This window comes from Maylandia zebra, linkage group LG22, assembly GCF_041146795.1.
Source record: "Maylandia zebra isolate NMK-2024a linkage group LG22, Mzebra_GT3a, whole genome shotgun sequence".
Lineage (NCBI taxonomy): Eukaryota > Metazoa > Chordata > Actinopteri > Cichliformes > Cichlidae > Maylandia > Maylandia zebra.
Genome location: NC_135187.1, coordinates 37,135,182 through 37,148,627, shown reverse-complemented (window position 1 = coordinate 37,148,627; position 13,446 = coordinate 37,135,182). Strand labels below are relative to the sequence as shown.

Genomic DNA, 13,446 nt, shown 5'->3' with positions numbered 1-13,446 from the left:
TTCGTGAGACTAGCATTTCCCTCCTCAGGTTGCTAGCTGGCTAACGTCATGCATGCTACTGATTAACCTTAACTTTGGGATAGGTCAGTGATGCAGTCAAGTATTATTATCAGATTAGACAAGATTACTTTGTATGTTGCTGCATTTCAGGATATCTATAAAGACGCATATCTTATTTATGCCATTGACGTCTGAACACATAAATAGTTCTCGTCTTTCTTTAGGTTCATAGATCAAGGGCGACATCTGTTGGTGAAACTGTAATATGAAACCTATATCTTCCAGTAATATAGATTTCCTACTTGCGCATTTATATCAAATTATGTACAGCATGTTTATATTGCCATTTGCCATTATGAAAATCTATACATGTAAAATATAGTTAGTAATTTTTAAATGTACCAGTGACTTACTTAATTTATTAGTCTTATAATGCAATCTTTCGTAGGCCTACTGTAGATTCAAAATTGTATTTCTGTAAAATCCCTGAATATTTTCTCTTGTATGCAGAGAAAGCTTGAGGTCACATTTTTCAATTGTGTTGTGGACTCTGCTTTAATCTCCCTACAGGAGAGGTTTGAGACCATGAATCAAGTGAAGGAGAAATATGGAGTGCTGCTTGATTTCAGCAAAGTGAATGGGATGTCCAAGGAGGATTTAAAAAAACACTGCACTGAAGTACAGAAGACACTGACAGATAAGGGAGTAGCTGACATTGATGGACCTGAGATGATGCAGGAAATCATCAACCTTCCTCAGCTGCCACCACAGACGTCTGCTTTGGAAATGCTGTCATTTTTACATGACAATCAGCTTCAAGAGGTATATCCCAATCTGTGGATTGCTCTGCGTATTGCACTGACCCTGCCTGTCACAGTTGCCTCTGCTGAGCGAAGCTTTTCAAAGCTCAAACTCATTAAAACGTACCTGCGTTCATCAATGGGGCAGGAACGTTTAAGTGGTCTAGCTGTTATCAGCATCAATGGTGACGTGGCTCAGAAGCTATCATATGATGACCTTATAGCTGATTTTGCAACCAGAAAATGCAGGCGTGTGCCTCTCTAGGCCCTAGAGAGGCACACCACGCCTGCATTTTCTGGTTGTCAGAGTATGCCCTAGAGTCTAGGGCATACTCTGACAACGAATTGTAAAAATGTTTAATATAGTTACTTAAGGAATGTGGCTTTTGTGTTCAAATTCTTATTTTTCTTATTTAAGTTTCTTATTTAAATTCTATTGTGAAACTATTTGTAAATATATTAATAATAATACTATTATATTATATATATTATTTTTTTATAAAAACAATTACACATTATTGCCAGGCTCTTTGTTCTTGTTCCAATGTTCAATTTTTGTTTCAGTATTTATTTGTAACAGTATTTTTAACCTCCTTTAACCTTATTTATTTGTTTAACTGTCATGTTTGTTGTTATTTAATTAAACAAATTCCACTGAGAAATTCAAAAGTATTATTTTTTTTTTTTTTTTCAGTGGCGGGGGGGGGGGGGGGGCACCATAAAGCATTTGTGCTTAGGGCACCCAAATGGCTAGCAACGGCCCTGTCCTACTGTTTCCTCCTCATGTCCTTACCAGGCATGTCTGCACAATATTATATCATGAGTAATACTTTTTTTTAAAAATCCATCTAAATAAAACACACATGCACGCACAGTGACATTTTAGACCTTCTTCAGAATACTGTATATACTATGGGCATCCTTACATTATTATTTATTACTAGAGCTACAATAATAAAGCAATGAGGAGGGGGAAGTAATAAATATGAAATAATGTATTTATGATGATTGCATTTGTTTCACTATCCACTCTGTGCAGGGCAAAGCTTATTACATTTTTAAACTAGAGATACAATCATTTTACTGCTGTAAAATCTAAATTTTGTCTAATTTAAAATATAAATCTAATATCAGAATCAGAATACTTTATTGATCCCTGGGGGGATCTGCTTCTTAATGTATGTTCTTTAAAATACAGCGTGTGTTTTTAATATATTATAATTATAATAATGCATAATTATGTAGACATGCATATTAGATCGTTTTTTAGTGAAATATATTCCCTCCAGAAAGTCCGGAAAAGCCCGGAAACTTACTTTAAAGCTAAATATGTTCTAAATACTTTAAAACTAAATATGTTTCTAAATACTTTAAAACTAAATATGTTTCTAAATACTTTAAAACTAAATATGTTCTAAATACTTTAAAACTAAATATGTTTCTAAATACTTTAAAACTAAATATGTTTCTAAATACTTTAAAACTAAATATGTTTCTAAATACTTTAAAACTAAATATGTTTCTAAATACTTTAAAACTAAATATGTTCTAAATACTTTAAAACGAAATATGTTCCCTAAAACGGTGACAGAGCTACAGACCCATGACAGCCTTACACAGGTAGCCAGCAGCTGTGACCAGCACTACTTGTGCAGTTAATAAAAGGACAGGTAATGTTTGTCGCGCTGTTGCACACACAGCACGCTCGTTTGTTTCAGTTCGTCAGCTGCAACAAGACAGCTTACCAACGTGTACGTAATAAGCTGATACTCCTGGGTGCTACACACTACAGTGTACGCTGTACACCTACTTACTGGTTGTGTCGCATCAGTCTGTGTCTCTGAGTTAACTTGTGTTTCTCCTGCAGCTCCGGACCGCAAAAAATGCGCGTGCTCTTTGTGAGCTCGTTCCCGGCTCGTAACCAGCGCGTTCTGCCGTCGAGGGCGATCATTGGTTAAATGTGGTCATGTGACTGATGCAAGCCAGATCCTTTTATTTAGCAAAACTGTGATTAATAGTTAAATATTATTGTTGAGGGGCACAGACAGGACTCCGCACGCACACACACATAAAAAAATAAATAAATAAATAAAAAAAATTTAAAAGTTGCCTCAACAAAAGTGCACTTTGGGCACCCATCAGGAAAGGGGCGGGTGCTCAAGCCCCTCTAGCCCCCCCTCTGCACGTGCCTGAGCATCACAGGCATTCAGATTCATCCTGTCATTGTCAGTGATCCTGCACCAGAATCTATCTCTCTTACACAGAAAAGAGTCAGACCACTAATTAGGAGCTGGAAATTTAACACATTATTACTGAAAGAACAAGACTTCATTAATTCAGGTACACAAAGGTACTTAGGTGTACCTGTGTGTACACCTGTGTGCACAAACAGGTACTCACAGGGACTCTATTTTCTCACAGGGACTCTATTTTCTGAGGGGCTGAGGCTGTTCTTTCAGCCAATGCTCAGGATTTTCTATGAGTCCATCCTCTATGCTGTGTCATGCTGGGGCAGCAGGAAAAGCTGATCTGAAAGGCCAGTGATGTTGTGGGGATGGAGCTGGATTCTCTTAATAAGGTGGCGTCACACTTCATGAGGTGCTGGCCAGTCACAGGAGTGTGTTCAGTGAGACACTAAGATTTTCCAAATGCACCACTGAGGAAATCACTCCTGCCTGTGGCTCTATCTCCATCTAATGCACACCCTTAATATCTGCACATCCTCTACCAGTCAAAATAACAAAATAACAAAGTTTTACAGTTGAGAGTAAAATGACAATAATATATATTTAATCTCTGTAATATTCTGGATTTTTATAATAAAGCTTTTTTTTGTATATATTAGAGCTTTTTCTTAAGCTCTTTCTTAAATTTTGCAACTTTGTAATTTATTGTAATATTTAACTTAGTCCAGGTTGTTACTGTTGTTGTCTCGGAGCAACAGTAACCACATGATTTCCTTAGGGATCATGTGGATTAATAAAGGATTCTGATGACATGGGCTTGCTTTAGCGTTGTGGTTTTATTTTGAAAAATGTGCCGGAAGTGATAGCGGCCAGTTGAGCGGACTTCACGCTGTTCTCGCTTAGCAGAGAGAATTACAGCTGGAACCAGAAAGTTCTCCAGAGTCCAGTTCTGTGGACGGAGCAGAGGTGGACTGACACAGTGAACCACCGGATGTGGATTTAAAAGCGGAAATGGAGGCAAGAAGAGAAGGTTAGTTTAGTCGCTGCTGCTGGAAACAGGCTCAGTGTTGTGCTAGTGCTGCTAAGCTAACGTTAGCATCGTGCTACAGATGCGGCTGTCGGGTTCAGCAGCAGTAAACAGAACATTTCAGGAAGTCACGGCAGAACGTGTCGGGGATTTAAAGACAGCAGGTCAAAGAGTGATTATCTTCAGTGTGGGGTGTAGTCTCGTTGTCAGCCCGAAGGCCGGAGCCTCACAGATGCCTCCCTATTATACTTAAAATGCTGCCATTTGTTTATATATACTCGTGTTCCAACTGTGGCATCCGCAGTTTCCACGAACAGCAGCACAGACCTGCTAGTATATGATAAAGTGATCTACTACAAGCTTCGATCGCACCTGTTCAAGCACTTTCTAACATTAAAGCCTCTATGTGTGCCACAAGCGTCGGTGATAACCAGAGACCACAAGCAAGCATTCTGAAGTTTGTCCTGTGCTTTTTGTGCTGTCCAAAAACTGTTATCATCATCATCATCATCAACTTTATTTATAAAGCACTTTAAAACAACCACAGCTGACACAAAGTGCTGTACATTGGAACTGTAAAATAAAATTACATGAGATATAAATAAAAAACAAATAAAAGAAGAGTGAAATCATTAATTAAATAACTACTGCATTAAAAAAGAAACTAAGTCTCACTGAGGTTAGAAGCCAAGGAATAAAAGTGGGTTTTAAGACGTGATTTAAAAGTGGACAGTGAAGGGGCCTCTCTAACATGCATGGGCAAATTATTCCATAATTTTGGAGCCACAATAGAGAAGGCCCCGCCCCCTCTGAGCTTCCTCCTGGATCTCGGTACCTCCAGGAGCAGCTGGTCAGCTGACCTGAGAGACCGACAGGGTATGTGGGGATGAAGAAGCTCAGAGAGGTAAGGCGGGGCAAGACTGTGAAGGCATTTAAAAACAAACATAAGAATTTTAAAATTAACTCTAAAAGACACAGGCAGCCAGTGCAGAGAGGCCAGCACTGATGGTGTATATGTTGATTAATATTAAGTTAAGTTGAATATATGTTAATACGACTGGAGATTTTCTGCAGATTTTTCTCTGTAAAACAAACGGCGGTGGATAGAGCAGCTACAAAATTAACATCAGAGTTTGTTAATCAGGTGCTCTGGGTCCTGCCAGCTTTTTCCAGTAAAGGATGTAATTAGGGCTGGGCCATATTATACTGTTTACAGTAATACCGGTACAATGTTAGGCAACGAAAAGAAAATGAAATATCGCGATAGAATATGGGTAAAACGTGCATGCGCAGTTCCTTTGTTTTCATACGCACATGGCCGATTGTTGAGTGAAACAGATGAACCAGAATTGGTTTGTAAAAATGGAGCAACTTCAGTGATGTGGAACTGGTTTGGTGTTTGTCCGTCAGATACACGACAAAGCACATTTTTTTGCAGAACATGCAAGCGGCCATCGTTATTGTCGTATTTGTCGGACTAAGGTGCTCTTAAATCTGGGAGTAATCTAAATCAAATCAAATCACTTTTATTGTCACATCACATGTGCAGGCACACTGGCACAGCACATGCGAGTGAAATTCTTGTGTGCGAGCCCCACAAGCAACAGAGATGTGCAAACACAACAACACAAACGAGCAAAATACAAGAATGGCCAACCTGAAACTAATAAATATATGTGCAATATATAATAGTGTATGCATTTCTGGATGTGTATACTAAATATTTTCCTACATGTGTGTGTGTGTGTGTGTACACATTTTTACAAATTAAATAGTAAAAAAAAAAAATAATAATAATAATAATAATAAAATATATAAAATATACAGAGTTGAATATGTGCAAAACAAGTGGCATTTATATACAGTGTGGAGTGCATAATGTTGAAGTTCCAGTAGTGAAGCTGAGGTGTCTATGACGTGTTCAGCAGTCTGATGGCCTGGTGGAAGAAGCTGTCTCTCAGTCTGCTGGTACGGGACCGGATGCTGCAGAACCTCCTTCCTGATGGAAGCAGTCTGAACAGTTTATGGCTGGGGTGACTGGAGTCCTTGATGATCCTCCCCGCTTTCCTCAGGCAGCGCTTCCTGTAGATGTCTTGGAGGGAGGGAAGCTCACCTCCAATTATCCGTTCAGAGCACCGCACTACTCGCTGGAGAGCTTTGCAGTTGTAGGCGGTGCTGTTGCCGTACCAGGTGGTGATGCATCCAGTGAGGATGCTCTCAATGGCACAGTGATAGAAGGTCCTGAGGATGCGGGGGCTCATGCCGAATCTTTTCAGTCTCCTGAGAAAGAAGAGGCGCTGCTGCGCCTTCTTCACTGTTTTGTTTGTGTGTACTGACCACGTAAGATCCTCAGCCAGATGTACACCAAGGAAGCGGAAGCTGCTCACTCTCTCCACAGCAGCGCCGTTGATGGTGATGGGGGTGTGTACTTCTCTGCACCTCCGGAAGTCCACTATCAACTCCTTTGTCTTTGCGACGTTGAGGGTGAGATGGTTGTCTTGACACCAGTGGGTCAGGGCGCTGACCTCCTCCCTGTAAGCCGTCTCATCACCGTTGGTGATAAGACCCACCACTGTAGTGTCGTCCACAAACTTCACAATGATGTTGGAGCTGTTAGTGGCTGTGCAGTCGTAGGTGTAGAGTGAGTACAGGAGAGGGCTCAGTACACACCCCTGTGGAGCACCAGTGTTCAGTGTGACGGGGGATGAGGTGATGCTGCCCAGTCTGACCACCTGGCGTCTGTCAGACAGGAAGCTAAGGATCCAGCTGCAGAGGGAGCTGCTCAGTCCTAGATCCTGCAGTTTCCTGTCCAGCTTCGAGGGAACGATGGTATTGAATGCTGAGCTGTAATCTACAAACAGCATTCTCACATACGTGTCTCTCTTCTCCAGGTGTGACAGGGCAGTGTGTAGTGTCAGGGCTATGGCATCATCAGTGGACCTGTTGTGGCGGTATGCAAACTGTAGAGGGTCCAGTGAGTCGGGTAGTGCAGAGCAGATGAAGTCCCTGACCAGCTTCTTGAAGCATTTGCTTACGATGGGGGTCAGGGCTACAGGTCGCCAGTCGTTCAATGAGGAGATGGTGGAGGATTTGGGTACAGGGACGACGGTGGCCAATTTGAAGCAGGCTGGGACTACAGACAGAGAGAGGGAAAGGTTGAAGATGTGCGTGAACACTCCAGCCAGCTGAGCCGCGCATGACTTGAGGACGCGGCCGGGAATCCCGTCCGGACCAGTAGCTTTGCGCGCGTTCACCTTCCTGAAGCACTTCCGCACATCCTCCTCAGACACAGTGTGCGCACTGACGTCATCCGCGGTGCGCACACTGTCCGGTCTCATGGTAATCTGGGTCCTAAACTCCGTCTCTTCAGGTCCCAAAGTCAAACGAACACTGCGGCATCACTGAGAGTTAAAAACTGTCTAAATTCTTTCATCTTTAATAAAATGATCAGCATTGCTGCTTTACCAGGTGTAACAATTCAGTTTAACTTCCAGGCATCCATGAAAACAGAATTTATGACATTTAACAGAGTTAGAAGTTAGCAGGAAGCTAGCGGAAGTTAGCTCACTAGTTTCGTTAGTTACCTAAGCATGTTAAAGCATGTTCTGACTGAGAGATTTCTGAAACATTCAAATGTACAGCTCTGCTGTCACTTCCAACATAAATGAAGACAGGAAACTAAACAGCAGTGACGTTTGTAGGGTTACTGAAGTTGGGCTAGCTGCTATATAATGATGTGCCACGTGATCGCTAGCGACACAGCTATGTTAGCATAACAAACACAGTGAAGCTGCAGGATGAACGCTAACACTTTTCCATTCGATAAAAGTTAACGTGAAGGTTCCTGATGGTTAGAGACAAATGCAATCGCTGTTGGGATGATAAATATTTTATATCGGGATATGAGATTTTGGTCATATCGCACAGGTATGGTGTGAAGAATCTGTGTTTACAGTGCTGACCTTTCTTGAGTGGAGATCATTGCTGCCTCAGTTGGGCTTCTGCTTTTTAAATACTGGTTTAATTATGATTGATGATTAAGATGTTGGGAGTTTCCAGGCCATGGATCCAAATGTTAAATCTCTGAGCCATTTAGTTATCACTTTTGCGTTTTTCAGTTCAATTCAATTTTATTTATATGGTGTCAAATCACAACAACAGTTGCCTTAAGGTGCTTTATACAGTAAGTTAAAGATCCAACTAGGGCTGGGACATATCATACCGTACCATATCGTAATGTTGGGCAACGATAAGAAAAGGAAATATAAAATAGAATATGGGTAAAACGCGCATGTGCAGAGCCTTTGTTTTCATACACACATGGCGGAAAAAGCATGGCGGCAACAGAGAATGAGAAGGGTGAAAGCGGATCGTTGAATGAAACGGATGAACCAGAACTGGTTTGTAAAAATGCTGCAGCTTCAGTGGTGTGGAACTGGTTTAGCTTTCGTCCGTCAGATACACAACAAAGCACTATTTTTGGTAGCGCATGCTAGCGCAATAGACCTCAATACTTGAAATGTGCAATTCACTTGTATTTTTATTTTTTATTCCTATTTATTCTATTTATCCCCTTCGTATATTTTATTTATATTGTCTCTGTATTTATATATGTGTGTGTGTGTGTGTGTGTGTGTGTGTGTGTGTGTGTGTGTGTATATATATAATATTCTGTAACTCTGTAACTTCTGTCGGTGCTGTGCTTTTTTGGAAATCAAATTTCCCAGAGGAACCCACCCGAGGGATTAATAAAGTTCTATCTTATCTTATCTTATCTTAGCGGGCCGTCGTTATTACTGTGTTGTTTGGAAAATACGGCGCACGTAGAATCAATCCTTTGATTTTTCTGAAAGTCGACAGAGCCCCTTATAATCCCGTGTGCCTTATGTATGAACTCTGGTTGTGTTTACTGACCTGGAAACGATTTTATGTGCACGGAGCTCGAAAATCTGTCAAATGTTTTAGTAAAACTTTGCTAAGCTACGAAGCCGCACCGCTTGATGGATTGTGGGAGCATTACGGCATCGTAGGCGGAGCCTCGCGGAGTGATACGTACTGTGCTTCAACATAATATTACCATATTGTGTGTGTATAACCTCTTTTTAAGTTTTGTGGATGTTATACATGGTTATGCTGAGGATGTGTCGGCCAGTTTCCACTGGAAATGCCTTTTGGTTAAACTGTCAGCAAAGAATTTGCACTGTTACATTTTTATATAACTTTAATGCACATAAAAAACAGCTGCTTGTTTAAGTGAAAATACATTGATGGGTTTTTTGCACTAATAAAGTTGTGGAGTTGTAAAGTATTTTGTCTAGTGTCAATTATATCGTCAGTTATATCGTTATCGCAAATTTTCAAATGTATATCGTGATAAATATGTTTGGTCATATCGCCCTGCTCTAGACCCAACAATAACACAGAGAGCTCCATCATGCTGTCCAGATGGGTACATTTTGAGTTTGGCTATTCCAGACTGAGGCAGGTCCAAACGCCTGGTCAAAGTTTCTGTAGGGCTCTGTATGTTTTAGTTTGCATTAGTAATGTCTGTTTTTGTATTGCAGCTTTTAGGATTGTGATTATTCAGTGTTTACTTAAGTTCAGCTGATATTAGAGAGTTTTGGTCACAGAAATCCTAAGGAGGAGGGAAAAGGTTATACTGGATCTTCTCCAGCAGGAAAATAGAAGAAAAGAAGATTTAATGCAATAACATGTATTTTATTTTTATATTTTTGGATTACACAGGAGTAGATTCAATTCACTGTTATTTACACAGCGCCAAATCACAAGAACAGTTCCCTCAAGGTTCTATATATTGTACAGTAGACCCTACAATAATACATACATACAACAATCATGTGACCTCCTATGAACAATAGAGGTGGGAATCACTATACATCCCACGATACGATATTATCACAATACTTAACGCACGATACGATATTATTGCAATTTTATTTATTTATTTATTATTATTATTATTATATTATTATAATAATATAATATATTATATTATTATTATTTATTTATGAAAACTATGCAGCCCATTCAGCAACTGAAGAATTTGAAAGTAAATTAAAACAAAATATAATTTTACATTAAATAAAAAAGTTTTAAACTTAATTAAAATAAGACATGTCTTAAATTAAAATAAGTAAACTGTCATGTTTATTGCTGCCAAAAAAAAGTTAAACACATTTGGACAGTGAAGGAATGTCAGGATTCTTGCTCAGAAAAAGGATCAACATGCTCTGAAGTCAGAGCACAAAAACCTTTTTTGTAACAAAATATCGATTTCTGCTGTCCCTGTATCGATACATCATTAGCAAACAAAATATCACGATACTACACAGTATTGATTTTTTCCCCCCACCCCTAATGAGCAGCACTTTGGCGACAGTGGGAAGGAAAAACTCCCTTTTAACAGGAAGAAACCTCCAGCAGAACCAGGCTCAGGGAGGGGCGGGGCCATCTGCTGTGATTGGTTGGGGTGAGAGAAAGAAGATGTCTTTCTGAAAGCGCTGTAACTAAGTGTAAGGATATATTTCCTCCACTGTTGTGATCTTCAGTGCCTCGTGCCAACACAGTGTAGAGCAGCTAGAACTCCCACAAAGGTCGATTATCTTGCTAATAGTTTTACTTCTTCACTGCGTACAACTCTAGATACTGTAGCTCCTGTGAAAAAGAAAGCCTCAAATTAGAAGTACTTGACCCTGGTATAATTCTCAAATGCGCATCTGGAGAAGAAATGGCGTCATGCTAATTTAGAAGATCATCATTTAGCCTGGAGAGCCAGTTTGCTGCTTCATAAAAAAGCCCCCTTTAAACCTAGAACATCTCACTGATTGAAGGAAATAAGAACAAGCCTAGATTTCTCTGCAGCACTGTAGCCAGGCTGACAAACAGTCAGAGCTCTGCTGAGCCAAGCATTCCTTTAAAAGGAAAACTAAGATCAGCTTGGAGCTCTGAGGAGGCAGGAATGATGTCCATCAATCAGGACTTGGTCGTGAAGCTGATATCCAGCTGAAGTTAAGAAGAGGGTTCACCACTGTAAATCCTGGCTCTATTTTCCAATAAAGGTCTTTGAATCTTATGAAATGCTTCTGATCATTCTTCACTTCATCATAGAAACATAAAATAAGTAATCTCAATAAAACCTGTATGTGTGCTCAGTGTATGAAACACATTTGTGCCACTCTACGTCTGAGTGGAAGTGTTTCTTGGGCGTCTGCTTTACTTCCCTCCTGTGTCCACTGCTGTGTCTGCAAACTGTGTTAAAGCAGATGGTGAATACAGTGCAACCAAGCAGATTAATAACAAGTCCAAGCTGTCACAAATCATCTGCATGTAGTATTTGTGGTTTCAGTGACACTGAGTAATGTCAGTGTTAATGTCTGTGTTTCAGGTTTACCTCCAGATGTCCAGAAGGTAATAGTTGGTGATGAAGAGGAGCAGGAGGGAGTATTCATCAAAGAGGAACAGGAGGAGGTCGACATCATCAAGTTCACATTCAGTCCTGTTGCTGTAAAAAGTGAAGAGGATGAAGAGAAACCTGAGTCCTCTAAGCTTCATCACACCCTGACTGAGAAGCGCAGAGACTCTGTGGGAGGAGAGGATGCTGGCAGACCAGCACCAGATCCAGGTTTAGATCCTGAGGACAAGGACATGGAGACGGAGGTCCATGAAGGAGATCTGGAGGAGAGCAGTGAACCTTCAAGCTCGGAAGAAAGCAAAGTGCTCGCAGGGGATATGAAATGTGTCTCGGGCGAAGAAGCGCTCATCTGTACCGAATGTGGGAAATCGTTTAAGCGCATGGCACACCTGTTAAGGCATAAACGGAGCCACACAGGAGAGAAACCGTTCGGTTGTCCGAAGTGCGACAAAAGATTCGTTCAGAGCGGAAGTCTTAAAAAACACCTTTGGACTCACACGGGCCAGAAACCGTTCAGCTGCTCCGAGTGCGGCCGATGCTTCATGGAGAAGGCGGCGCTGACGAACCACATGACGCTTCACACGGGAGAGAAACCGTTCAGCTGCTCCGAGTGCAGCAAGCCCTTCAGCTGCCGCTCGGCCCTGAACGCTCACATGAAAATTCACAGTGGGGAGAAGAACTTCAGCTGCAGTACTTGTCTCAAGACGTTCACCTGGAATTATCAGCTGAACAGACACAAGTGTATCAGTCCGAAACCAGCCCGAAACCGAGTGCTAATGCCTCGGCCTCACAATGACAAAGTAGTTGTGTTTGTACACTTCACCTAGTGATTTCAGCGGCTGAGTTATGAAGTTTATTTCAAACATAATCATGATTTCATGTTTCTTTGATGAATTAAATGCTCAGAGCGTTTTCATTGGTCAACGACTAACTTCAGACAGGAAGAAACTTTTTTTCTTTTTTTTTTACTTGAGTGTCTTTTCAGTGTGTGTTCTTTAAAAATGCTCAGATTCACGTTTAGTTCTGGATTTCTTTTTGGGGGGTTTGTTGGAGGCAAATTTATGAAGTTCAGAAGTAATGAAAACATCTTGATGTCATTAGCATCATCGCTCACTCTCATCAGCTATGGAGGACCACAAGAGCCACGTGTATCGAAACATTACTAAAGTAATTTATTATTTTATCATTTAAAATAAAAACACTATTTTTAAATCAATATTTCAAAATGAATTATCAATCCATTAATAAATACTTCATATCGAAAATTAATTTCACCTGTTTATATATGTGTGTGTGTGTGTATATATATATGTATATATATATATATATATATATTTATATATATATATATATATATATATGGCTAATCACTTTGTCAAAGAAACTCTACACTGTAACGATTCTTGGTTGAATGGTGGAGGTTAGGAGAGAGGAACCAGGTGGCTGTCATCTGGTAGTTAAAAACTGGAGGTTATTAGTCAATTATCCAATCCGAGGATAGGCCGAGACTCCACCCAGATCCCCAGCAGGCACGCCCAGGTGTCCACCTCCTAAGAGAGAAAAGGGGAAAACAAAAACCCACAGCCATCCTCTGGTGGGAAGAGTAACACAAAACAAACACAACACTGGATCATAACAATATATATATATATATATATATATATATTAGGGGTGCAACGATATTCGTATCGATATTGAACCGTTCGATACAGTGCTTTCGGTTCGGTACGCATATGTATCGAACAATACAACATTTGTAATTTATTTTATCAATTTTCCTTCTGACGATGCTGTCTGTGTTGAGCGCTCAGTGAATCTGCGTTCGACTACTCCGCCTAGGCTGCACTGTCGAGCGCAGATCCACTGAGCGCTCAACACAGACAGCATAGTCAGGAGGAAGAGCGCAGGGCAAGCTAGCGAGACAGAAGTTAAGCTCTCCTTGCAACATGAACCTCCCCCACCCTCATTCAGATCTGGCGTTTGGAATTATTTTGGTTTTCA

The 13,446-nt window shown here is 40.6% G+C and overlaps 1 protein-coding gene across 1 annotated transcript; it reads left to right on the top strand.

Annotated features, from left to right (window-relative positions):
- The first annotated feature begins 3,844 nt into the window (after positions 1–3,844).
- Positions 3,845–12,714, top strand: LOC101473267 (uncharacterized). The gene is made up of 2 exons (XM_004561033.4): positions 3,845–4,016; positions 11,419–12,714. Exons 1-2 carry the CDS (start codon positions 3,998–4,000, stop codon positions 12,270–12,272), a joined length of 873 nt encoding a protein of 290 aa, XP_004561090.1. The 5' UTR covers positions 3,845–3,997; the 3' UTR covers positions 12,273–12,714.
- Positions 12,715–13,446: the final 732 nt, after the last annotated feature.